Below are 26,182 nucleotides of genomic sequence, written 5' to 3'. Positions count from 1 at the left end.
GCTCTCCGTCTCCCTCTCTGTTCCTGCTGCTTAATGAACTCTGCATAATGAAAAATAGATCTTTGGCTGCCATCAAAATGAAGCAGCACCATTTAGCAGCATTAATGGCAGCGCTCCCTGCTATCTCCTGCAGACAAATGGGGACAGTGGGATTGGTGGAGGGCCTGCATTTGATGTGTAATCACACTGCACCGCTGCTGAACGTCTCTTTGGTTTCGTCTCCGCGAGGAAACATCTGATTAATTGCATATGGCTAAAGCGCTGCACTCAGCAGTTAAGCATACGGGCTGATTAACAAAGAAAAAAAGGGAGGAAGAGAGATAGCAGATTGTGCCTCCCCGAGAATGCTGCGCCCGTGACCTCACTCCCAGACAGAGCGCTGGGCCTCGACATCCTGCGCTCCCCCTCTTATGAAGCCGCCGCCCTTCTGTTTAACCTCTTTTTTTTTAACTCTGAGACCCTAATATTGGGATTTAGACACCAATTTATCAGCCAGGCTCTCCTTGAAGAGAGAGCTGTTATCTGTTTCCATTCAAGGACTCTTTTAGGCTTCATAGTGAACGTCCAAAGAGAAAAGAGGCGAATAAAACAAAAAAAAAAAGGTCTTTTTGTTTTTTTTTCCCTCTATGCTGGTTTCAAAGGATTCAAATGAACTTGATGTGAGCTTCAAGGTTAAATAGAACAATAACATTTGTTAGACCTTTACAATTGGGCAGTGTTTTTTTGAAGTCACATCTGAGAAGGTTTTTTTTTTTTTTTTTTTTAACTCCTGCTGAATAAATTTTAGCTTCTCTGCGGGACTAAGCTCGCCTTAAGATTTACTGCAAACAGAGTGTGTTTGGAGAAGCCGTTTGAGAGCTGCATGTTTATCTTAGAGTGTGTGTGTGTGTGTGTGTGTGTGTGTGTGTGTGTGTGTGTGGTTGACCTCATTGGTGAAAACCTCAAAGAGCTCTGTGCATCCACTGAGAAGGTACAGCTGAGGCGTTGGCCGTCTCCAAGTGTTTCTGCATGAACCGAGCCTCCTCTCTTTACTTGATCCGCTCTGCCAGACACCCGAAATGGCAACGATTGATCCGTGCACATTCGAACACGGAGAGGCTGCTAGGCTTTAAAATAAGCTAACAAACATCATGCAGATCTCCACTGTGCAGCACCGAGCCTATAAAGGCAACCGAATTGTTAAATTATTAATTGAGAAGGTTTTCTGCAGATCAGGTGGTGTATTTCCACCCAGTTTTCTGTCTTTTGTGTCTGTTTAGAGAAAAAAAAAAACCTCATTGTGTGTCTTTATGAACCCTTTTTATCTGAAATGATTGGTGGATGGCCTTGACAGAGCAGAAATCCTAAGCCTTCTTCTCAGTTTTTATTTGTTGTTTTTTTTTTTTAAAAGGTGAGCTGCACTTTTTGCTCTCTTCATCCAAAGATTTTCCACTTTATGCGTCACCATGTGACGCATCCCAAATCTGTTTTGAGGAAAAAAGCCACGGCTTAGTCAGTCTTGCAGTCTTGAGCAAAAATGGTAAGTCACAACCCAAGCAAGACCAAAATAATCTTTAGTGGACAGTTCATGCAAACCTTGACAATTCATTGTTCGATTCACCCTTAAGGCATTGTCTGCATCCCAGTATCCCTCTGCTGTCTTGCGAAAGTATTCACGCCCCTTGACATCCTTGTCATGCAGAAATCCAGTTTTATTTTATGTGACCGGTAAACACCTAAGTAGCAATAATTGTGAAGTGGGAGGAAAAGGATTTGTGGTCTTTGAAGTTATTTTATGAATAAAATTATAAAAAGTGGGCCGGGCATATGTAAATATTTTAGTAATCGAGAACTCTATAGATTATTTTTACGATTAATCGAGTATTCGGATCTCTCTCTCTCTCTGCCTCTCCAGCGCTCTTCCTACCGTTCCCTCCGAAACATAACGACTCCGTTCCGACAGCAGAAAAGCTGTCGTACTCCCAACATCGTGCACCGGAATTTAACGAGACTTATTTGTCCCCCAACACCTGGCAAAAAGCTGGAAAATTCAATGTCATGCTGCTAGCACGTAGCAACAACTCATAGGTGGAAGTGAGAGCGCTGCCCACCACAAATAACGACCCAGCTGGAACACGGTGCGGCTAAATAATAAAACATAATTTTAACGAAGCTTCGAGGCAGATAAATTTTCCTAGAGGAATTTTAATAATCGAGGTTCTCGAATCAGTTGAGGAATAATTACAGCCCTGCTGAGGAGAAACAGGAGTTCTGCTAAAACAATAAAGGGATTCAACTTCAGTTGGCCCAGAGAGACCAAAGGTGGCATGTAGGGGATGTATGAGAGTTGAGCAGCAGTTGTAGCTTTGACGTATTCCTTGTTCATGCAGAAATGGTAGATGCAATCAAACCAGCGACGACTGATTCCTAACGCTGCATCTTCTGACAAGAACAGAAATCCATCCTCTCCCTGTTTTGCTCAGAGTTTTAATGGGGGAGGTAGTGCAAGTTTTATTTCAGGTGAGACAAAGGCTTTTTTTATCCTCCCCTTAGCTTTGCCTCAGTGTCTCACAGACAGTAGAAGGACCACATCTCATGGAAACAAAAAGACAGACGAGGAACAGAAGAGTCAGCAAATCCTTTGTGCCTCTTTTATAAAAAATAAATGCTGAGCACCAATCAGACGTGCTGTCAGATGCATCAGACGCCATTTAACTCTTCAAATTCCAAACATCCTTTCACCTCTGAACTTTGCGTGGGTTAGCAGGAGGTCGGCTGGCCAACAGACAGGAGACCCGCTCTAAAAGCCATCGCTCTGGTTTTTTATTTGGCTTTAAGCTTCATTTTATGCTGATCATCAGCTTCTGCTCACCTTTTTTTAAGGGCATTTCTTCAAGATAATGCGAGATAATGCTGTGCAAAGTAGTGACAGCGGGGGCACCAGCAAGTGTGGCGCTTTTGATTTTACTAAAAATAATTTTCTAAAAAAAAATATGCATTAAGCTAAAGTGTCTATTTTTCTAAAAAATTTTCAGTATGAAATATTTCAGTTTTGCTGGGCTCAAATAAATGTAATTCTGTCTTATAGAAATGAATTGCTGACCCAGATACTATGATTAGCTGATTGGTAAATATGCAGCATAATATAATATTTATATATGCAAAATTCAGTCACTTTATTTTTTTTTAAACATCTTTTGGGTTTAGGTAATGCAGTTGAAAGATGTACACCAGTATCCACGCATGAATTTTATTGAAAAGAAAAATCAAGACGTACGTCACGCCGTCCTGTAACGCCAGCAGAACTTTGACCAGAGTTCTGTTTCTCTAAGCAGCTTATATGACTTTAAACTGTTTGGATTTATCTTTTTTTTTATAATGTGAAAGTGATATTTTGTGACTTGTGAATGAAACCATAAGAAGGTATAAAGCGGCTTCCGCCAAATGTTTTTTCAGGAGGTTTTCAGCTTTCGTTGGGTAGAAAATAATCTATTTGATTATTTCAGATGTGAGATTTAGTAGGAGTGGGTGGCGTGGAGGTGACTGAGCTCATCGCAGTTCATCTAATTGGAAGCAAGGAGCTGCTATCTACGCTGGACTTCACTTGGAGTGGGTGTTGTCAGACTAATTGTACTCAAAAGTGTCCTTTCGCTGTCATCTGCCAACTTGAATCCTTTTTAATTTGTCGCCTCCGTCTGAATGGCCCACTGAAATCCGCCTTCTTTGTTTGAGCCACGCGATTGGGCTGAGGTTGTTTTTTGAGATTTTTCCAGAAGTAGGTTCGGTTGTTCTTATCTAAGGTCGCTTTGATGTCACGCTTGGCTCGGAGCGTCCCGCCAAGACGCTGGTGGTAGGATGCCTCCGAGAGGATCGCAAGGAGGTCACCTTCTCCGGCGCAGGGGGAGGATCGACTGAGTCACAGTTGAGGCTGCACACTACGCTCCTCCGTGACTCGTCATGTGATCCGCTGCCCAAGACTTGAAGGGAAGGAGGACACAGCCTGGTGCCAGAGCAGCTTCAGTGACACACAGAGGATGCAAATCCTGTGGTTACAATTCTGCAGGAGGGCGGAGAAAGAAAAGGGGAGTCTAGGAAAATCTGTACTTCCAGATGGAATTTCCTATCCCATTTTTTTTTTTTTTAGATATTACATTTATTACATATTTTGATTATTGATACAGAAAAAGGATAAAGGTATTAGAACAGAACGGATCTGATGCAGCACAGACAAATCCCATCAGGAGGCATTTACATAAATTACAGCAAAAGAGTTAGTTATTTTCTATTTGAAAAACTCATTTTCGCTTCATGTTTCTACAGAATGTTTTGTTCTCATGATTGTCCACCAGTCCATTCTGCAAACCTACACAACACGATGCTGCCATGTTGCTTTTGAAGTAGTGACCTCTTCTTAACTGAGCGACCTTTCAGCCTGTGTTCAGGACTCATTTTAATCACACCGTTGACTGGCTGGACATTTCCACCATTTTCATATCTGCATATGATCTTTTTGAATATTGGTGTGCCCAACAATGAACGTGGCTTTTGGTGCTCCACAATCCTTTGAAGGCATAGTAATGTAGGTGTATGCAAACTTACGACTCTATGTTAAGCGATATCTTAATATTTTGACATTCAACAAACTTTGGTTATGGTATGGAAATACATGCTTTCATCTCCATCCAGGCTGAAAATCAGCCTCCAGCCCAACAGGATGGATTTCATTTTAAATAAAAATATATATTCATTTTTTTTTTATTGCACTGCTTAAAAAAATTTAGGCCTGGCATCATAGTCTAACTCAAGCAATGTGGGAACCATTAATTAATGATGTCCAGTAATTTGCCAATAACAATATTAAGAATAATAATTAAAAAAAAATCCCCTCTCCAAAGCAATATAAATGATTATGAGCCCTCTCCAATTTTATTTTGCTTACAGTTGGATCTTAAAATGTTCTGCTGTGTAAAGCCAGCAGTCCCAGCTTTAAATAGTACTATATCAGCAGAGTACATACTGATCGCCTTGGCAGAGCTGTGTGGGCTGCAAAGCTCATATATTCCAGTGATTCCCACGTAGCAGCCAACTCTGCATTGTGCTACACACCCAAGCAGTCGCTGCTGTCTTTGGGTTTTTGTGGTGAGCAAACTCCCAAATAAAGTCAATTTTATGCATGAAATAAGTTGCAGTAATTTCCCTACAGAACCGGAACACATTTGCGAAGCTTTGTGAGAAGTTTCCCAAACCGTTTGAGCAATTGATGTGACACAGCAGCCCCGCGTTTCTTCTCCGTCTAACTGGTGAGTTTTTTTGTTTGCTCTTTTTTAACCGATGCTGTTACGTCGTATGCCTGCTTCGTGTCGCCATTAATCTCTTCAAGAGAAAACTCGGTCCTTTTCCCAGTCTCTTTGAGTAGCCGTCTATAAAAAACTGATTTCAGCTGATAAAAGAGCAAACTGTCGGTTCGAGTGCTGGTGCAAAATGAGCTTCAGAGGAAGCATATGTCGCATCGCTGGAGACTTTCCCCTCCCTTTCTGTTTCAGGGAGGGGTTTTTTACAGACTCAATTATTCAACATGGAGGTTCATCTTACATCGGGACAATGACCTTCAACGTACAGCCCAAGCAGCAATGGAATAGTGTAAAAGAACCATATTTCTCATATGCAACGGCCTAGTCAAAGTCCACACCTACATTAAAAAAATAATTAAAAAAATATATATACTTGAAATTTTTTTCACAAATGCTTTCAGTCCTATTAGACAAAAACCTCGACACAGTTTCCCCCAGAAAACTTCCTAATCCTGGTGGTTGGGTACCAGGGCAGTCATTTGTCCAGCGGTTTGTGCCGTTCCAAAGGGAACGCCACAAACTTTTGCTTCAGATTTCACTGTATGACCCTCTCAGTGTTGGTCTATCACATGAAATTCTCATAATATGCAATAAACGTAGTGTGACCAAACCTACAAAAAAAAAAAAGAGTCTGAGGACTATAAATATTTATTTGCAAGTTGCAGAACAACATCAAGCACCTCCTAGAAAACACAGAGATGATGGTGAAATGCAAAACGAGCCACGTGGAGCCGCCTGTTGACTAACAAACGAGCCGAGGCAGATCTGTTGTTCAGTCAGGCGCCGGCTCAGATAAGATCAGTCAATCAAAAGCTGCACCGCATGTAAAACTAATCTATTAGTCATCCTTATAATTTAACATATCAATGCAAGGTCATCTTAGTTTCCTCAAGCGCTTCCTCACGCTGCAGCATTTAATATTAACACTCTTTAAGCAAACACTTCAGCAACCCTGCAGCCTTCGGTCTCCACCGAACAGCAAGAGGGAAGTGAGTGGATTCTTAAAATGTTTGACCTACTTTCCTTTTTTGTTTACTGCAAACTGCTTCCTACTCGGGGAGGTTGAAACGAACAGCACAAATGCAGGTTGTAAAACCTTAGAAGAAGAAAAAAAAAAGCGCTAATAACAGCTAAATGCCCTGCAGACTGGAGCACATCTAAAGACTTGTGGAGCTCGCTGGAATTCATTTCCATTAGCGTCCAGGTAGTTTTGTTGAGTGCTGCAGCGGGAGAGATGTGTGATGTGCTATAATTAGCATTGTTACAGTACGCTCCCAATTTTCAATGTGTATAATTGTTCGGGTCAGTGCTGAATAATTGAGTCTGTAAAAGCGCCCTTTAACGGTCGTCCTGCCTGCTGCCTGTTGTACAATGCACCATCTGCTTGCAAAGTCAACCACAACTGTGAGTCATTTTGGACAGGAACCAATACGGCCGTGCAGAGTTTATACTTTCCAAGAGGCTAACATATCTTTATTTGGAGGTTTTTTTACATACTTGTAAATTCATAGGTCAGGCTGTTTGAGTTCATTTCTTACAAATAACAGCTCAACAACAGCTTGCACGCATAAACGTCTCAGTCCAAAAATCACACAGGCTTCATTCTAGTGCGAGAAAAAGGGAAACGTGCAAATCCCCCCCAAATCCTTTTTCTAAAGCAGCTGCTAATACATTTTAAAATGTCATACGTATCCCAGCTTATGATGTTCAGAGCCACACGTCGCAGAGCTGGGAGGAGGAGAGCTGCCGCTCCGCTTCACCCCCCTCCCCCCCCGGCCCTCCCAAGTATAAACACGACCACATGTTGCTGCAAACGTAAGCTGGTACCGTCCAGACTGAGGTCAGCTTCTTATTAATCGTTAGACCTTCTCGCAGAGCTTCCTGACAGCACGCCGCCACCCTCGTTTGATTGCTTAACCTCTGCGCGTATCAAACACAGAAACGTGGGTCTCTTTCGCCTCCGTAACCCCCCAACCCACCCACCTGAGGGGCTGGCGTGGCGGCACACAGCGAGAGCCACTTGTCTTTAAAGGCCAAATCCGATCTGAGCGCTGTCTGCTGAGCACTTCACTGTGAAGGTCACCGGCAGGGGAAGGGAGGGCGGATGTGTCAGCTAAGTTTGCTGTGCTCTGAATACTTAGCAGCTCCGTGCCGAACACGTCAACTCGCAGGTCTGAAACGATTACCAGTAAAACGGCCGAGCTGGTTACGGGCAGCAGCAGGTTGTTTCTGTTCCAGGAGCGACAAAGAGAAACGGCCAAATTGTAGACAGTGCCGCATATTTATTCTGGATCCTTTGAATGCGCAGAGATATGCTTGTTTTAAATGATTTTATATCTTTTTAACACGTTGTTTTTGCTGCATCTAGAAATTCCCCCTCTAAAGATGTAGCTTCGGCGGCAGCAGCTCCGTTCAGCTTTGAGGTTTTCTGTTGAGCTCTTTATCTGGTTAAAAAAATGTGATTTCTTTGTTTTTTTCTTTTTTTTGAGAGGTTTTTCTGCTCCGATATAGAGGCTGTGTTGTCTGAGTCATTTCCGTTGGTACTTCTGCCACTTTTTACAAATCTTTTATGATGAGTAACCATGGCAGCAGCAGGGTTGTTAGACTGGGGAGCAGGTGATTGAGCTTTCTAACTAATGCCCAGATCAAGAAGTTACGTGATCAAAAAGTAGCTGAAAAAGAGACGTTTCAAACACAGGAAGCAAATGAAAGATAAGGAAAGGTACAGTGGACGGCTAAAGTATTCATACCCCTGGGTGTTTTCCACATACAATCATGTTAAAACTACTAACTTCCATGTATTTTAAGTGGAACCTTTGATAGAAGTGTAGAACAGTCAGTGTAGAAAGTCAAACTTAGCTTTTTGTTTCAGCACCTGGTCAGCTTGCTGTAATTAATGGGACCATGGATTCAGAAAACGCTGCGAAACAATATTTGATCATCAAGTTGTGCCTTTAGGCAGCACCACACTCACAACTCTGCCTCGGAATGGCTTGAAATATAAAAATAAATGTCTTCAAGTGCCCTAGGACGTAAATTTGATTGTGGCATAATCTTAAACGATTTATTTGAGTTTAAAAAGACTCCTAGGAGGGTGAATGGAAACAGTTCTTCAAAAGAGAGTGGGTGCATAAATCCCCCCACAGTAACGTCAGAGACTATTATCCAGTCAGTTTAGTTTTGCATATTTCTTTTATGAAGCACTGCTTTATTTGTTTAATGATAAGCAGTTAGCATTGACCTGCCATGAAATTCATTTTCTTGCAGAGATTACCTGTGAACATTGATTTACTAATATTTTTGCAAATTGCCTTACTCAGCAACTAAAATATCTACAATTTCTTGCAGCTTAATTCTTCCTCTAACATACTGCGATGCCTCTCAATTTGTATAATCAGTATCTATCCTGGAGCGTATTTTTTGTCTTTAACTAGGACATATATTTAACTCAATAAGATTCTTACATTTTTCCACCATTGGAAAGCATTGACATGTTTTCCGTATACACATTTCTGATCTATTTCCAATGTTGTGAGTCATGCATGATGCTCTTAGAGCTCTTACAATGTGAGGTATTTTAACACGAATGACACGAGCAGCTGAATGTATTTGTTCCATTTGACATCTAAATAAAGCCGTTTTTAGCTGTGCAGTTTGAGGCATACACACATTTGACAAGGGACACATAATATTAAAAAGCCTCATGCCTGTGGCTCTGTCCCATTTTTCTCTCATACACATTTATTAGCCAAATGCTGGGTTTACAAAGACCTTACCCAGGAAGCAGAAAAGTAAATGTAATTTAAATATATGTAAATAACCTTTAGGAATTAGTTTACTTACTCCACTCGGTGTAAAAACTAATAATGTTTCTTGTTGCACAGCAGCTTATAAAATAAAAATTACGCTTTCAATATTAGAAGTGCTGTTTCATGTTCATTCATGTACAAATCTAGAAATGTTCAATTATTTTACCTGCCATCAATTAACACGCAGCAGCCTCTGGTGCTATTTTGTACCTCTAGGATAGATTTATTATTATTATTATTTTTTTTTTTTGCAGCCTTATTGTTTCTTTTCTTTTTTACAAAATCATCTGTGCCATAATTATTGGCAACCCTGCTAATAGTTTTGACATCACCTTTTTGCTGGTTCGTTTTCCAAAACAGTTTATAGGTCTGATGCATACGGTGACATCTTTGGCCGTTTCTCTCCGTTGTCTGGTTAAACCTTGTGTTCTGATCTCTAGTTGTATAAGATTAACAACTGACATTGCCATGGAAGAATTTGTTTCATTTGGGGAACAATTGATTTTAAATTGCAAATGTGTTTTCAGCCGCTGTCTTTTGGAGAGAAAAACAAAATAACAATTTTTCGCTGACAAGCAGAAGTGACCACATTTTATTGAAAATCTGTTATTTCAAATAGTCCATGATGTCATCACTCCAACAGGATTCCCAGGGTCCGCAGCATAACGGTTCCCCCACCATGCCTAACAGAGCATGATCTATTTTTCCCCTCCCGACTTTTTCACCTTCTGCTTCATGCCAGCACCACATGCAGAGTTTAAGGTAAAGTTCCCGTTTATTTAGCAAAGTCGTATATTGCTGTTCGTTTCAATAAAGGAAATGGATTGGAAATGAAAGTACCGTCAGACAGCCGTCACTCAGCATCAGCATCAAAATCAGTGCAAGTTTCTGTACTTGGAAATAAGAACAAACAGGTAAAACATAGCGTATCAAAAGACTAGCTTACATATCTTAACTATCAGTTGCTTCTATGGAAATGTTTATATATGAGAGTTGATGATGATCAAGGCACATCTCCCTCTGTCAAATTTTGACAAGTACACAGATGACCAAATATGTACAGAAAAATATTTCAGAGTATCCTTGAAGTGCCTTTTTTTAGCAGCATATGAAAGAATGAAAGAATCTGCAAACAGATTTTTGTTTTTTCCCAGCATGCCTCCCAAGTCTCTTGTTGGCAGATAGATCTTGTCATATGCTTGTTATGGACAGTTGGTGACTTCAAGATGCCACTTTTTGCTACAACACACAACTTTCTGCGGGCATCCATTCTCACCATCAACTCACACAGTTCAGTGAACCAAAACGGTGATCATTGGACTTCAGCTGGGGGTATTTTTTATTTTTTTCAATTCATTATTATTATTATTATTTTTTTTTAGAAAAGGTGACTTCTGACTATAAAACGGTGCTGAAACGATTTCTGTGTGACATAATGTTAGTTTAATTTCCTTTCAAGGTTTATTGTGGAGTTTACACACATTAGTTCTACTTGGAGGTATTTGGTTCTCCTATTTGCTTTTATTATTGCTGCATTTATTCCATAATTCCTGAGACTTTGACCAGCTTTGTTGCTCAATAAATATCCTTGAATTAAAAGTCAGATTTTTTTCGGAAATTAGCCTCCTGCACTAAAAGATGAAGTTTTTCCACATCCTTAAACGAGTGGCCTCAAAAAGTTGCTTACAAATAACATATTTAACCGAAACTTTATTCAAGTGCTTCAAGCAAATTTTGAACCCAAACACAGATTTATGTAATTCAATTGAACTTAAAATATTAAGAAGCAAAAGAAAAGAATGAGTTGTGTTTGTTTTCAGCTGCTTCATAGACAACCTGCCATGACTGCTGACCATAAATCCTGAAACCTTTGATAAATCCTGACCGTTTAGACTCTCCTGTCATTGTGATGAGACGTTTTAGCATCACAGCTCAGCCCCGTTACTGTCAGCTCAGCTTCTCCCTTTCTTATACCTCACATACTTTCATCACCCTCTGTGGTGAGCTCTGCAGAGTCAACACGCCGCTAAGTTACATCAATTGTGTCGTCTGAGCTGCAGCCCGTTTTACTGCATAGGTGTCAGTTCGTTTCTCGAGTCTTATTATTGCAGTTCAGGTTGATTCTTGGCTTTGAATTTGTTAGTTTGAACTCCTTAGGATGAAACGGCTAAGTGTGAGATGACACTTCTAGTCACCAAACACCAGACCAGAGGACACGCCGTTATTGCCCAGTCAATGGTTTAATTATCCACTCTAATCCTGCTATTTAGGGTGTAGCACCCACAGCTTTGACGTAATCTTTTTGTGGCACCAGTCTGTGAAACTCTTCAGTCTATATTCTCTTTGTTGTTTCAGTTATTTTTAACATTTGTCTTTACTGTGGCTAATTTCATCTCAGTATGAGCTCTTCTGTGAAGGTTTGTTAGAGAGCATAGTGAGCAAACATCATGGAGACCAAGGAAAGGACAGGTCAGAGAGGTTTAAATGCAGGATTAGGTTATAAACACAAAATATCCAAAGCTTTGGACATCAAAAAGAATAATGTTCATTTCCTCATCTGGAATTAGAAAAGGTCTGACACAACGGCGAAACAGCCAAGACCTGGCCGTCCACCTAAATTGACAGCCTTGGCAAAGAGAGCATCTATCATGTACGAAGCCAACAGGGCTGATGTAACTCTGGATCCAAAGCTCAGGGATGGAAATCTGTTGCCAAGGCAACTGTTAGTTGTGCACTCTACTAACCTGGCCTTTAAGGAAGAGTGGCAGAAGTAGAGAAAATATTAAAGGCAAGGCAAAATACATGCAGCTTAAAGTTTGCAGATACCAGGTGCTCTGATCACAGAACACAAATGTAGTTTTTGGGCCTAAATAGAAAATGCTGTCTGTGGGAAGGCTTTTGTTCAGCTGGTGGGAGTTTAGATGTTGGTGTAAGAGCGAGTCGGGCTGACCGTGGTGGTTCGAATCCCTGCTATGTCTGTCTCAGTTTCACCCGGCTTGCCTGCTGGTGTAATGTACCACCAGCGTGTGAATGTGTGCGTGAATTGGAGAATGACTGAATGTGTACAGGCCATTTACCTTTTTCCACCAAAGAGATGCAAAGATTGAGGCAGTGGTGCAGCTTCTGGCATAGCATTGACCCAAAATATACAGCCAGAACTGCAGTGGAGTGGTGTAGATCAGAGGAACCTCATGTCTTTCAACAGCCCAAATCTAATTGAGAAGCTTTGGCAAGACTCAATAATAGGTGTTTTCAGATGCTCTCTGTCCGTTCTTATTGAACTTAAGGTGTTTCTCAAAGAACAATGGGAAAGAAATTCAGGTAATAAGGTTTCCCCCAGTGTATTACAAGCCTGGTGGGCCACCAGGCTTTACTTGGGGCCCCCACCAAGCTAAGCATTGCTTATTTATTTTAGGTTTTTTAAATGTTAGCATTTTTTTAAGACTTTATAGTCAGTATTCAAGCAATAATCTCCCAAAAGTACATAATTATCAAGTGATATTTTCAAACTTCCTGTCAACTTTAAACATTTTTTTAACTCAAAAAGACAGCAGGCCACCAGGCTTAGCAAGTTTTCTGGGTTATATGTGCACATCTGGTGAAGATGTGTCCCCCAAGAAGACTGTAACTATGGCAACAAGTCATTATACAAGTTTTGACTCAGGGGTGCTGAATACAAATGCATATGCATGATTTGTTTTATGTGTATAAGAAAAATCTTGGTCTTCACAGTTAAGCAATACTTTGTGTTGGTCTATTACCTAAAACTGCAACAAATATTTAAAAGTTTCTAGTAGTTATGTGACAAATATCTGAGAGTTTCTTTAAAAACCTAACTGCAGGATCACATTTGTTATGGAAATGTTAAACTTTTGCAAACTGAATCTGTGCCTTTCTTTTTTCTTCATCAATCCTGTTCACTTTTTTTTAATGTTTGTGTGTTTCTCTGTATTCCAAAAAAACAAAAAAACAAAAAACCACACAGTTCAGTAATGGAGCTCTCTCCTCTTTATCCCCACCAAAGGCTTTGCAATCCTCCAGGCCATAATGGAGTCGGCTGTAGCCAATAACTGGCAGGTGACGGCTCGCTCTGTTGGGAACGTGAACGTCTCAACGTACACACAAATCATCCGGGAGATGGACAACCGGCAGGAGAAACGTTTTCTCATCGACTGCGAGGTGGATAGGATTGACTTAATACTCCAGGAGGTACTGAGCCAACACACACTGCCGCTTCGGCCTAGTTCTGCTAAAGAAAAGTAGCACACTGGAAGCAAACCTGCCCTTGAACATCAGAAAATAAATCTTTAAGATCGTGATGGGGTTTTTTTTTTTCTTCCCCTCTATCCCAATTTTTCTGCATGTTTTATCTTTTGAAAGAGAGAAAACATGTTTATTCCTCTCGTTCTGCAGACTTCATGGCCTTAAACAAACTCTGTAAAATAGGACAATTTTCCTGGCATTTGGCTCCACGCTTCCCCCCCCACCCCGTTTTCTCGTTATTACCCTAAGCTCCTCGAGTGCATCACGATTGCCTCACATCTCAAAATTCTCATTTTGGAAGCGATGTTAAAACAGGCAAACTGGGTGCTTTCAGTTAAAGCTTGTTATTCCCTGTTCTCTTTATTTATGCGCTCGTGTGTGTGCGTGTGTGCGTGTGTGTTGTAAGAGATCACCTGGGTTTAATTCACATAGAGGAACTGGATAACCTGCTCGTCTGTGTTTTGTTGGTGATCATCAGTCCCTTTTTTCCACGACATGTTTGCTTGTTGTTGCTTCACTGTTGAGAATTTTTAATGTTTATTTAATGCAGCCTATTAAATAGGAACCAAGTTAAGACTTTTCTGACTTTCTTGGATTAGTTCAATGTGGGGAACCCAGGATTTGAGCTTATAATCTTTTACTTTTTAAGATTAATCCAAAAACCTGTCATTTACAACGCCTGGTATAATTTTTCATGTTTTGGTAGGTAGCAAAAATTGTATGCCAAAACCTTTCTCAACATTTAGACTGAAACTTTTGCACGTTTAATTTCTTTGGTTCAAGTTCAGTCAGATTGAATGTTAATTTTTCAGACAGCACCACAGATTTTCCTTTGACTGGGCCTTTCTAACACAAAAATATTAGTTGATCTAAAACAGGAGGCTGCAACATTTACAACTGTTTTTACACTCGGATCAGTTAAGAAATCTTGCTTAGAGTCCCAAATGTTATATGAGGATTAGAAAAAAAAAAAAAAAAAATCTATTGTAGAAAATTCATTGTCATATTTAAAGAACCACTACTTTCCCTAAGGTTTTACAAAAAGAAGATGGATATATTTTCTTCAATGGAAATATATATAAAAAAATTCTAATTAATGACAAAAAACCATCCACATTTTTTAAATTATAAAATTCAATGTAATTATGTCATGAAAAAAGATAAAAACATTTAAAATCTGCTTTTGTTTATATACTGTATCTATTTGTAGCAGGGATTTATTGCCATTGTGTCTAATTTTGATCATTTGATTGAACAACTATAAATTCCTAATGATGTTTGAAAACACCAAGAAAAAGTGGCTGCACTATCAGAATTGTTTTTTTTTTTGTTTGTTTTTGTTTTTTGTACTGTTTTCTCTTCTTTTGGTTCCATTAGAGCACCAATAAATATTAAAATAAGATGATTACCCAGGGCAGTATTTCATGTTTCTGGAGCTTTGACTTCAGTGAAGAAGAGAATAAGTTGCAAATACAATTCTCCAGTATTTACCAGCATCTGCAGTGTTTAGGGTGACGTTTTAGTGTTAGTCATTTTGCAACACAAAGAATTTTCTATGTAAGCCAAAAAGTTGACCTATATGCAGAAATGTAGGCCTCCTCTGGCCAAAGGACCTGGTTGCACCTGTTTTCTACTTGGTTTGTTGCAAAACTGCGAACAGGACTTCTTATGACTTTCTTCAGTAACTTTCTTCTTGTGGGGTGCATCACTGATAGCTGTCCGTTTAACATATTCACTCACTCGCCTGAGCTGTGGATCTCCACAGCTGCTCCAAAATCACCATAAAGGTAAACAAGGTTAGAAACTTTTTCTCTATTTTCTTTTTCATCTAATATTTCTGTCACAAACCTGCAAAGGTGAGTTGCTGCTGACCTCCATCTAGTCATTCATAATTCACAAGTTGAGATGACGATATTTAGCTGCTTATTTACACTTTTGAATCCAAAAACTCGCTACTCACACCATTATATCATCCTCCCCGATGAAGACGACTTTACTCAATGAAAGTCAGCTCTCTCTCTCTGCCGCTCTTGGGATTCTTCCACCTTGGAAAAGTTCTTGAACATTTTCTGAAGCTGAAATCTTCAATGAAGTATAACATTGTGATCCCTTTTCATGTTTTCTTTAAAAGAATCCTGTCATTTTCCACACTTCGTCCCTGACTACTTGCTGAGCTTGTGTCAGAAAAGAAAACCATCCCCGCAACACGATGCATCGGAAATGCAGAGATGGTAATCAAAATGAGCAACTTGAATTCTTACACACACACAGTTGGGAATTGTTGCCAAATAATTCCATATTTGCTTCGTTAAGACAGGATTTTTCCTCTTATGGTCGGGGTATCCCCAGCTGACCGTTATGTGGCTTTTTTTTTTTTTTGCTAAAGCTCGACTCTTGTCTGACCACACTGCCAGACTCACAGAGCAGTGCACTGATCGTTGTCCGCCTGTATCATCTACTCAGCCTTATGGCTTTCTGTCTGACCGAGTCGCTTTGCCTTCATCACTCCTCATCAGTGTTAGTCAGGGGATCTGGGCAGCCAGATCCACAAACACTGATGTCGTTCCCAAACCTATTCAAACATTTTAAAATGTACTGTGTCATTGCTTCAGAAAACAGGTTTTGCCTAATTAGCCCTTTTACTAAGTGTCTGATGGAAAGGAAAATAACCAGGGTTGCTGTTTGAGTGCTTTGACTTAATGTGAATAATTTCACTAAAATGACCAAAGTGCTTTTTTTTGCGTCTTTGCTTATGTGTAGCAGAAAATACATGTAGTTACCTCCAACACGCCAAATCTGACCTTTCACACACATTTCACTGCTCTCACCAACTACCTTGAAAATAATCTTGACCTTTCACCCCACACCGAAGGATCTTTCCCCAAGTCTTTGACATGCTGAATGTTATGGCTCTTGCTCAAAGGAAAAATCTTTGGTGTCTCATCTGTTATGTGAATATTTGTCATTTAATAATTTGGAAAGAACAACCTCATTAATCCACATAGATTAGTTTTGACCGAGCCAACAGCCTGACCCTCAGGTGGGCCGTCTCTTTGCTTTTTTATGCTACGGTGGTATTCTGGTGCTGGGAAAATCAATGAGCTCAGAGTCCTAAGTGCTTAAGAATACGGCTTTTAATTTTGTAGTGTACCTCGGTGCAGTATTCTCTGAAAATGAGCCCTCATAGAGGGTTCCTATGAATGCCAGAGTGAAAACTCAGACCAGGCGCCACGACAACGCACAAGGTGTAACGTGCAGGGGTGGACCAGGTGTGTTTGGTGCGTGCCCTTCACCCCCAGTTCAGTCCATCAACAACTTGCTTTAAGGGTTTTGTAGTTCAAAACTTACACAAATCGCTATGGAAGTACAGGCCATTTACCATTTATCTTAATTTGAGTAATAATTATAATTTTTGATTATGTGTAATTTCTTTGTGATGAAGTAAATCTTTATTCTGATAAATATCCAGACTTCTACACATCATGAAGATACAGATATCTGCATGTAAGTTGATTATAACCAAGAAAAAATTTAGCCTTGGATTCAATTCCAATGAGGTGCAGTCAGGTATTATTAATAATAAAAAAAAATGTAGTTCTTTACAGACAAAATAAAGAGAACATAGAAGATAAAAGCTGAGAAATATGTGTAAACTAAAAATAACTCAATTTCAAATCATTTTTAAAATCTTTGTAGCTGGATTTCCATGTCAGTGCTTCCTCTTTGCGTGTGAAGACACTTTTATCCTCATATAAAAGCTTCAGTGTCTTAACCTTCTGTTCTTTGTTGATATTTCTGAATATGACGGCTTCTGCCCTGCACATAATGATCTTCTTTACAGCTGGACAGACAGACTTTACTTTGACCTTCATCTGCATCTGTTTCCATTACCTTGGACGCGGGGAGGTGGGAGGGGGGGTATATTTATATATTTTACGCAGCTCCAGGAAATGTATGATTAGCCAAGAGAAATATGAGTTTCTCTATCTGCCCTTCACAGTCACACAAAGCGTTTCTTCAAACAGTTTTGGATTACCTTCCCATTAAATGTAAGCCGTCCAGTTAGACACCGGAGGTCTCTCTCTCTGCAGCACATGAAGCAGATTCTGAGAGGATTTCTTGCTTGCGGCGCGTTGAAGTCGAGTCAGATTCGGCAGATTTTCGTCCCTCTGCTGGCCACGCCCTCACCTTGTGAGGATGATTCCTTATACAAGCGAGAGTGACATCAACACTTTTTAAAATGTAATATCAGCTCCTGTGTAAGTAGGACACACTGTCCCGTTGCAGCAACAACAATGAGCCTACTATAAATAGCCTACTCTCCTAGCCTGAGGGAAGATCTCTCATGAAGGCAGGAGTGAGCAAACGCGACTTAGATCAGTCAGGCATCAGCTGCTCTGGACTTGATGTGTTTTTCAATCAGTGAGACGTTTACCTTTCATTTTCTTTTGATAAATGCAGTGCAGTCAAGATGCCCTATCAAACCATCGATGCACGTTCCTGATATGCAGACAAAGTTCAGAGTAACATAAAGTAACCAATCATGAAACAAGCAATAAACATTGTACTTTGTTAAATGCCATCAAATGTACGTCAAATCAATGTTCCAGTTACGATTAATTAAAGGCATCTTTGCAGTTTTCTGGAAGTTCATTCCCAATTCAAGGGTCATAAAAAATTAATGCTACTTCTCCATGCTTGGGTTTGGTTCTGGAGATTCAGAGGAGACTTGAACCAGAACACCTGCATGGCGTAATCAGGGTTTCCCCCAGTGCATTATAAGCCTGGCGGGCCACCAGGCTTTTCTTGTGCCCCCCACCAGGCTAAGCACTGCTTTTTTTTTAAGTCTCTTTAAAATGTTTGCATTTTTTAAGACTTTATAGTTGGTGTTCAGACATTAATCGCTCAGTCTTTTAAAAACACATAATTATCAAGTGATATATTCAAATTTTTTGTCAACTTCAAACATTTTTGAACTCAAAAACACGACGGGCGGCTGGATGAATGACTGCCCTAGTGAACAACCACCAGGCTTAGCAGGTTTTCTGTGGGAAACCTTACATACTAGACAACATATCTTTGATGTATATAGGCTCTAAGTCATTTGGTGATTTATAAACTAACAACAGTGTTTTAAAGTCTGTTCTCTGAGGTACAGGGAGCCTCTGTAAGGACTTTAGAACTGGGGTGATGTGCTCTACTTTCCTAGTTTTAGTGAGAACTCGAGCACCAGTATTCGAGATCAGCTGCAGCTGTCTGATTATTTTAGTGTGAAGACATTGATCAGCACAACTAAAGATAAATGCATGTATGAGTTTCTCTAGATCTTGCTGAGACATTAGTCCTTTAATTCTGTTGATAAAAGGCCAACTTTCTGCATGTGTGTCTGAAGTTCCAGGTCACCACACCCAAATTTTCACTTATTTCTAGATGTAATAACCGAAGCTGCTCGCTGATTCTGGATCGTTCCTCTTTAGGTCCGAAAGACAATAACTCCAGTTTTGTTTCTGTCCAGCCGGAGAAAGTTATGGCACACCCATGCATTGATTTGTTCTAAGCATTTGTTCAGTGCTTGGATGGGTTCAGAGTCTCCTGGTGACATTGTGATGTAGAGCTGTGTTTCCTCCTGTGCAGTGGAAAGCCGGGGAGCCGGTTGGAATCGATATTGTTGAGTCAGTTTGATGCCTAGATGGAAACATGAGCAGATCCGAGCACCCAGAGGCGCTCTGGAATTACACTCCAGCTAAAGAACGTGGAGGATCACATGCACAGAGTCCTGAAATCATCGCGTTTTGTCAATGTCTTTTTGGAGTTTGGTTGGATTGTTTTTAAACTCTGTACTGGCAGTGATGCTTTTGGTAAATACTTGCTGCTATTTTATTTTCTCTGGACATTCAGTTGATGAGAGATGTCGCAAGTTGGGATGTATCAGCTGTATGGTGATTTTGCCAAATGCCTTGCATGGCAAAAATGTGCAAATTAATGCAGCATAAAAAGACGCAGACATTTTTTTTTTTTTCGAACAGTCTGATATTAAACAAGACTAAACTTTGTTTTACAGTTTGTTAGGATGACTGAAGATAATTATATGTGCTAAACAGCAGAATTACAGGAGATTTTTTTCGTTTTACATTCTCCAAAGTGAGAAGTTTGCATATTTTAGAGTTTGGTAACGTTGTCTTTTAAACTAAACGACTTGGGTCAAACATTTTGGGTATTCTCAAACAATCTTCTCACAATATGTTGCAGGTATTTTGACCCATTGCAAAAAAAAATTCACTAAGTGAAATTTATACAGATTAATTACACACAGACTGTTGTTTTGACGCCTTTATTTCTGTTAATTATGATAATTTTCTGCATACAGTTGATGACAACGCAATATTAAAGATAAGAATATCTCATAAGACCAAAAAAAAATTAATATAAATGTACAAAAAGTATGTTTAATAGCAATAATAACATTGTTTGTTTTTTTATATATACTTTTAATCTGATAAACAAACCTCATTTGGATTTTTTTGTAAGGTTTTGAACATGAATGTAATATTTGTGTATGTAAACTTGTGATTTTATAAAAAAGTAATACTAATATTCTGTACAAAATATTTTTCTCAATATTCTGGTGTTGAGCAAATAGTGAATAAATGAAAGATTTTGGTAACTCCAAATAACCAAATTTAGTCTACTTAATTTAGTTTAGTTACTAAGAATTAAGCAAATGTTATGTTTCTGTCTTTCTAAGCTCGTCACATCTTTACCGATAAAGGCAAACGTGAAATTCCCTTTGAAGTTAGTCCCATTTTCAAATAACTTTATATAAAACAGTTGGCAAGACATAAACTAGCAGATTAGCGCTAATTTGTTTCTCCCAGGAGTTATTACCTGAAAACTTGCCACACTAAAGGATGCCGCATCCCTGAGGTCCTTTGTCTGGATGGATTTTCTGGTACGGCTTTTTCTGCTGGAGATATATTTTGGACTTGTNTATAAGTAAATTTTTTATTTTTTTNATNTTTTTGCCAGTCTCGGAGTTGATTTTGAGATCACAGTTGAAAAATCTAAAGGAAAACTTTGAAAGACCTTAAGACATTCTGCTCTCTTTGTGTTTGCTAAATGCAAAAAGTTAAGAGGTCATTTTTAAACCAATTACTTTTACAGTATAACCTGTTATATTTTTATACTAACAACATTTTTTTAATTTATTAGTTTCAGCGCTACCTTTTTTAATTGTATTTTTTTAACAGGAGCTGCAGTGCAGCGACCCTCTGCCTGAGCAACAAATTAAATATAAAAATATCATCATGAAAAGTGCATGTGTGGTGCGCCAGCCTCTACTCTACTGCCTGTCGAATATATCCCAGTTACAAGACCACTGTATGTACATAAAGCCTAATTTTCACATCAAGAGGACAGGCTTCAGGCCTCTGAAACAGTTCAACTTTGAGCGTAATGGAGGAGGGTTTAGCACTGGTTTGTTTGTTGTCAGGCATCTAAAGAAGACCCTGGAGAAGTCTGCGTTGAAAGCAAATCCAGGAAAAAGAAACAACATCAAAACGCATTTATAGCAGGAGAGTTGGCAGGCAGGTGTACATCTACAACAAAGACTTTAAGAACATTACAGGTTTGGATTTTTGTTTTTTTTTTTGTTTTTTGTTCTGATGAAACTGCTGCTCAGTAAGAAAACTGTGATGTTTAAAATTATGCAGCTGGTGGGCTACTACAAACAGAATATTCAGCAGCTTCAAAATGCACAGAGGGAAAACATTTCTCGCTTAACGGCTTGTGTTATGCTGAAATACGTTGAGAGATGGTAAGAGTAATATGTTTTTTCTGTATTCCTGCAAACATGCTGATGCGGGCAGAGATTTCATTACGTGCTGCTGCCAGGTTTTGATTAAAGATTCGGCTTCGCGGAGGGTTTCCACCGAGGTATTTGAAGCGACGTTTGTCTGATATGTTGCCACGTCCTTCTTCCTCTGTAACCAGGTCTGTTAACACCTGGTTAACTTCTCTCGTCTTGCCTAGTTTTTGAGCATCATAACTGTAATTAGATTATCAGTGTAACAGGACAGTCATTGACTTCAGGATGTGCGCTCCAGTTCTGAATAAGTCAAATCAGTGTAATGGAGAAAAGCCACTATCTGTGAGAAGAGAGGCAAATCCTCTTTGAGACACTAGGGCAGACATCCAACTCTGTGCAGGACTGTGGCTCCAGCCTGCTTAATTAGAGTCGGTTCCCACAGGAATATTTAGGTCGATTGTCCTGCAGCTCAGCCGTGCTTCAGACAACACAGTGGGCGGGAAGAGCCCTAAAGATGGACAAGTCCAGAAAACCTGAAACAAACGTGGTCTGAACTTCACATTGTGCGTTTTACGCATCTNCAAACAGAACAAAAACCATTCATCCTCTCTGTACACTATTGTCCCTTAGAGGGGTCAGGAGGGCTGCAGGTGCCTCTCCAGCTAACGTTCGGCGAGAGGCGGGGTCACCCTGGACAGATCGCCAGTCTGTCGCAGGGCAACACAGAGACACACTCACACCTAGGGTGAATTTGGAGAGGCATGTTTTTGGACTGTGGGAGGAAGCCGGAGTACCCGGAGAGAACCCACGCATGCACAGGGAGAACATGCAAACTCCATGGCAACAGTACTACCTACTGCACCACTGTGCAGCCTGCTTCTTTTAACACTGAAACTAAAAACTGAAATTACAATATGACTTGAACAAAACAGCAAAATGCTTGTGGCTAATCGATAGCCAACGAAGCCCAAGGTGAAGCTGGATGGAGGTGAGGATAATAATGCTGTAACACTAGACAGTGTTACAGCATTATTATCAGTCCTACAGTAACTACCAGAGTTAACGGAAATACAAAGCCTACCACGTTTTCATTACACAGCTTTCTGACAGGGCTGTTCTCATAATCTTTAACGGCCTTTTTAAATTCCTCTCGAAGCAGCTCGATCATCTGGCCAATGAGATTTTCATCCTTTTTGGTAAAAAAATTCTCTAATTCTGAGCTACTCTGTGTTTTTTTAAGCTCATTGAGCACATTCCTGGCCATATGTTTCTGCTTTTTGGGAGTTGCAGAAAATTTCTTTGGTATGTTGATCCCTTCTATCACACTGTCTGTGATTTTGTTGATTAAAGCGATTTCTTCTTTGCCGAGCTGATCAAAATCTTTTAAAATCCCGCTTTCAATCATCATCCTAAGCGTTACATTTAGTGCCAACAGCTTCCGCTGTTGTCTTTCACGTACCTTCTCCGTAGGATCAGCAACTTCGGGAATGTTAAAAAATATCTTTTTTATATTCATTTCTTCTTTAAATGTCTGCAAAAAAAAAATTCTACGCTTTTGACTCTAAGAACTCCCAGAACTTTTGTTTGTGAAGAGTCATTGAAGGAGACAGTAACTCAAAAGGTATCAAAGTCGTTGATGTGTCATTCAGTTACGTCCTGTTTGTGACGTCATAGGGCATATACCTTGTCAAGTTTCCCGTTTGTTTTCCGACCAAGTTTTGGCCGGGAAACTAACGTATTTTTCCCGCCGCGCTCCCGTATTAGTATTGTTAAGTAAAGTTCCCGCATTATAATAATTTAAAATAATTTCTGTGCCTCTCCAAGCGGGATTGTCATTGTAAGTATGTTTGTACCATTTTCAAAGGCACTTTTCTCAGAGGGCGCTGTATTGACAGGTCTTGACCACTAGGGGGGGATATATAATACAAGATGTGCAGACTGTCAGTTTCCCTTCATAGCAGTTTCACTATCAGCTGAATCAAACTAGGACTGAAGTTAAAACAAAAAAAACAACAAAAAAAAAATAATTAATTTTCTAAAAAGGAAACAAAAACATTGAATCCTCATGAGCAGACTGAAATTGTTGATAATTGACAGCATGAGGAGAAGTTAAATACAGCTTTGTTGTAATTGAAGAAAATAAATTACATGATTAATTTGAACTTAATTTTAAAATTGTTTCAAGTACTTGTATAACAGTAAATTATAATTCCCTTATATATAATATTAATGAATATGTAGAATGGGCTATTTAAAAAGTAGTTTAACAAAAAATGTATAAATAAAATAGCATCTCAGCTAATTTCAAATTTTTTGATATAAGTTTCAATGAAGTTATCAATAATATTTGTACCTAAAGTTTCAACTAGTTAAACAGGGATTAGTTGGACTAACAGCTTTCTTCCTCTGAGAATTGCTGCGTGTTTTACCGCAACAGTTTTTTCACAGGACTGCCTAAAAAGTAAATCTTTCCGCTGGTCTATAACGATGCTACCTGCATGGTCACTAAAAATAGCAAAGTAAAGCATATCACACTAGTTTGAAAGTGCCTTCCCTGTAACTTACAGATTTAAAAGTACATTGTTAGTTGATAAATCACTGAATTTCCAAGCACCAAAATACTTTACAGAGCTGTGTTCAAGTTTACTCTGCATCCCGAAAGTCAGAGTCATGGAGATGCAACATTCAGTTTCTATGATCCAGTAACCAAGAACAAATTTGAAGACTGCAAATAAAGCTATAAATAGTTCATTCCAATCAAATTTAAAAATCCATTTGGTTAGAGTTGGGTCCAAGTAATATCAATCGAAATATTAATTTTTTGACTTTCAATTGCCTCATTGGTGAAACATGCTTACAAATAAACTTGCCTTGCCTTAGAAAATCAGTGATATTATACACTTATACTGCAGGTAAGATAACAATTGGTGACAATATCACTGAACCTCACTCAACAAAAATCCAAACTAAACCACTTAATATCATGAGTGTGCCTAAACATGGCAGAAGAAGCTATTTAGGCTCTACCTACAAGAAACAACATGCCAGAAGAGGAGTATTTGAAATTAAATTCAGTGCATCTGTTTATTGTAAGTTTTTATAAAAACTAAACAAAAAAAACACACATTGACCACTAAAATTCTTTTACAAGGGCCTCTAATTGCATATTCCTTAAATTACTATTAATTTTAAACATTATTTACAGCATGCATTGTTTTTATTGATTTGGTGTCCTTGGTGCTATGGGATGAGATGGTGGTTGAGCAAGTTCATATAAAATGTATCAAACAGCACGAAGAAGGAGGAGACAATGAACTTGTGCTGAAGTCTGGGCTGGAGGAAGGGTTTGGACTGAGAGGAAGGATGTGTGTGTGGTTGAGAGAAGGACGTCATGGTATGGAAAAGACAGTAGCAGAGTAAATAGAGTGGGTGTGTTGGAGAGTCAGGGATGTTGGTACAAAAGCTCCCCCTCTCACCTATGTGGTCCCGTATCTTGTGGGTGGGTTTTTTAAAAAGGGTTGCAAGAGTGTGTATTCAAAGGACAAAAAGGAGAGTGTTTTGGTGACCTTGAGGCGCAGAGGACTGATAACTAAACTTGATGGCTTGCTGAATAGTTCATTCGATTCAGCTGTTGCAGCTGAAACACGAAAAACAGTAGATCTCAAGGAGAGCTGATTTATGTAAGCAGATAACCTTTAAAATAATTCAGAGGACATGCTTAGCAGACTGCAACGGTACTAAACAGCAATAAGGTCTTTGTGAAGACTCCTATTCGACACATACACCAGGTCCAGGGACAAAACTGAAACACGGATTTTGTAAGTTACTCCCTGTGCTTTGAGAATTTTAAAACTCTAACACTTTCTCACGCATGTCTCCTGCAATGAGTAGCAGGCAAATACAATGGGTACAGAGGGCTGCTTGAGGTCAGTAGTAGAAAGGACATCCTGCTCTCTGGAGCTGTTGCTATATTGATTTCTGTCTTGACTTGTATGTTAGCACGTAAAAAAGCAAGTCACAATACAAGGGTCAAACTATGATGAAATGAAATACGTGTAGTTTTTTTCTCACATATTTGTAACGGGACAAATATGTATTGCTTTTAATGCATCCCATTTTACACAGTGTGCGGGTGAAAAATGTAGAATTTACAATGGGTCTTTTTTTTTTCTTTATTCTTTTCAAGACATAATCTCTGGATATGATCACACACACCTTGTAGCACCATGGGAAGGAAAATGGCTAAATGGGCACAACTTGGACCTTCTCCCTTTTGGGTGTACTCAGCGGTTTAGACATTAATGCCTATGTGGGGATGTATTTTAAGGTGATAGCAAATTTACACTGCTACAGAAGTTGCACATTGACAACTTTATATCATATCACAGTGTAATGTCTTCATTGTTGCCCCAAAAACAGACATAATAGCAAAAAATGTGAGGCATGCACTCACTTTTGTGTGATACTGTAAATACCTTGCTGGACCAATGAAAGAAAAAAGCTGTTCAGTTTACTTAATTTTATTGTGTACATCCATCCCACACAATGCAAATAAGTAGAACAGACATATTTTCCCTCTTTCCTTCAAATACTTAAAGCTTGTCAAATCAGCATATTTTATTTACATGAGATTACTTGAAAATATTAAGTTGAAACTACAAACATTTTATCTCTTACCATAATGTAAATATGTTATGTATTATCAATAACTTTTTTATGTCTTAGCAACACTATTATAATTAATAACACCAGCTTATTTTTCATTGCCAGTATTACTCAATGAAATTGTGTTGTGTATACACGATTCTATCATGTTAATGGAACACATGTTACAACTTTAAATCCTACTTAATTTTTTCAAGTTATCTACATACCTTTCTCATGTAAAACAAATTAAATAAAAAAGAAACAGATCTTTGACAAGAAAGACAAAGGGTGCAAGTGCTGCTGAACAATTGAACTTTATTTAAATGAAC

The 26,182-nt window shown here is 39.2% G+C and overlaps 1 protein-coding gene across 1 annotated transcript in view; it reads left to right on the top strand.

Moving 5' to 3' along the window:
- The window catches only part of LOC106958368 (glutamate receptor 3-like), a 42,874-nt gene extending 29,418 nt beyond the window's left edge, over positions 1-13,456 (top strand). The window contains exon 4 of the mRNA XM_015050229.1: positions 13,164-13,456. Within this exon, the coding sequence (XP_014905715.1) occupies positions 13,164-13,402 (239 nt within the window). The 3' untranslated portion in view covers positions 13,403-13,456. The remainder of the gene's footprint in view (positions 1-13,163) is intronic.
- Positions 13,457-26,182: the final 12,726 nt, after the last annotated feature.

Source organism: Poecilia latipinna, unplaced genomic scaffold (assembly GCF_001443285.1).
Source record: "Poecilia latipinna isolate Pla-1442-1.1 unplaced genomic scaffold, P_latipinna-1.0 Scaffold980, whole genome shotgun sequence".
Classification (NCBI taxonomy): domain Eukaryota; kingdom Metazoa; phylum Chordata; class Actinopteri; order Cyprinodontiformes; family Poeciliidae; genus Poecilia; species Poecilia latipinna.
Note: the sequence above shows the minus strand (reverse complement) of the source record. Positions and strands in the feature narration are given on the sequence as shown.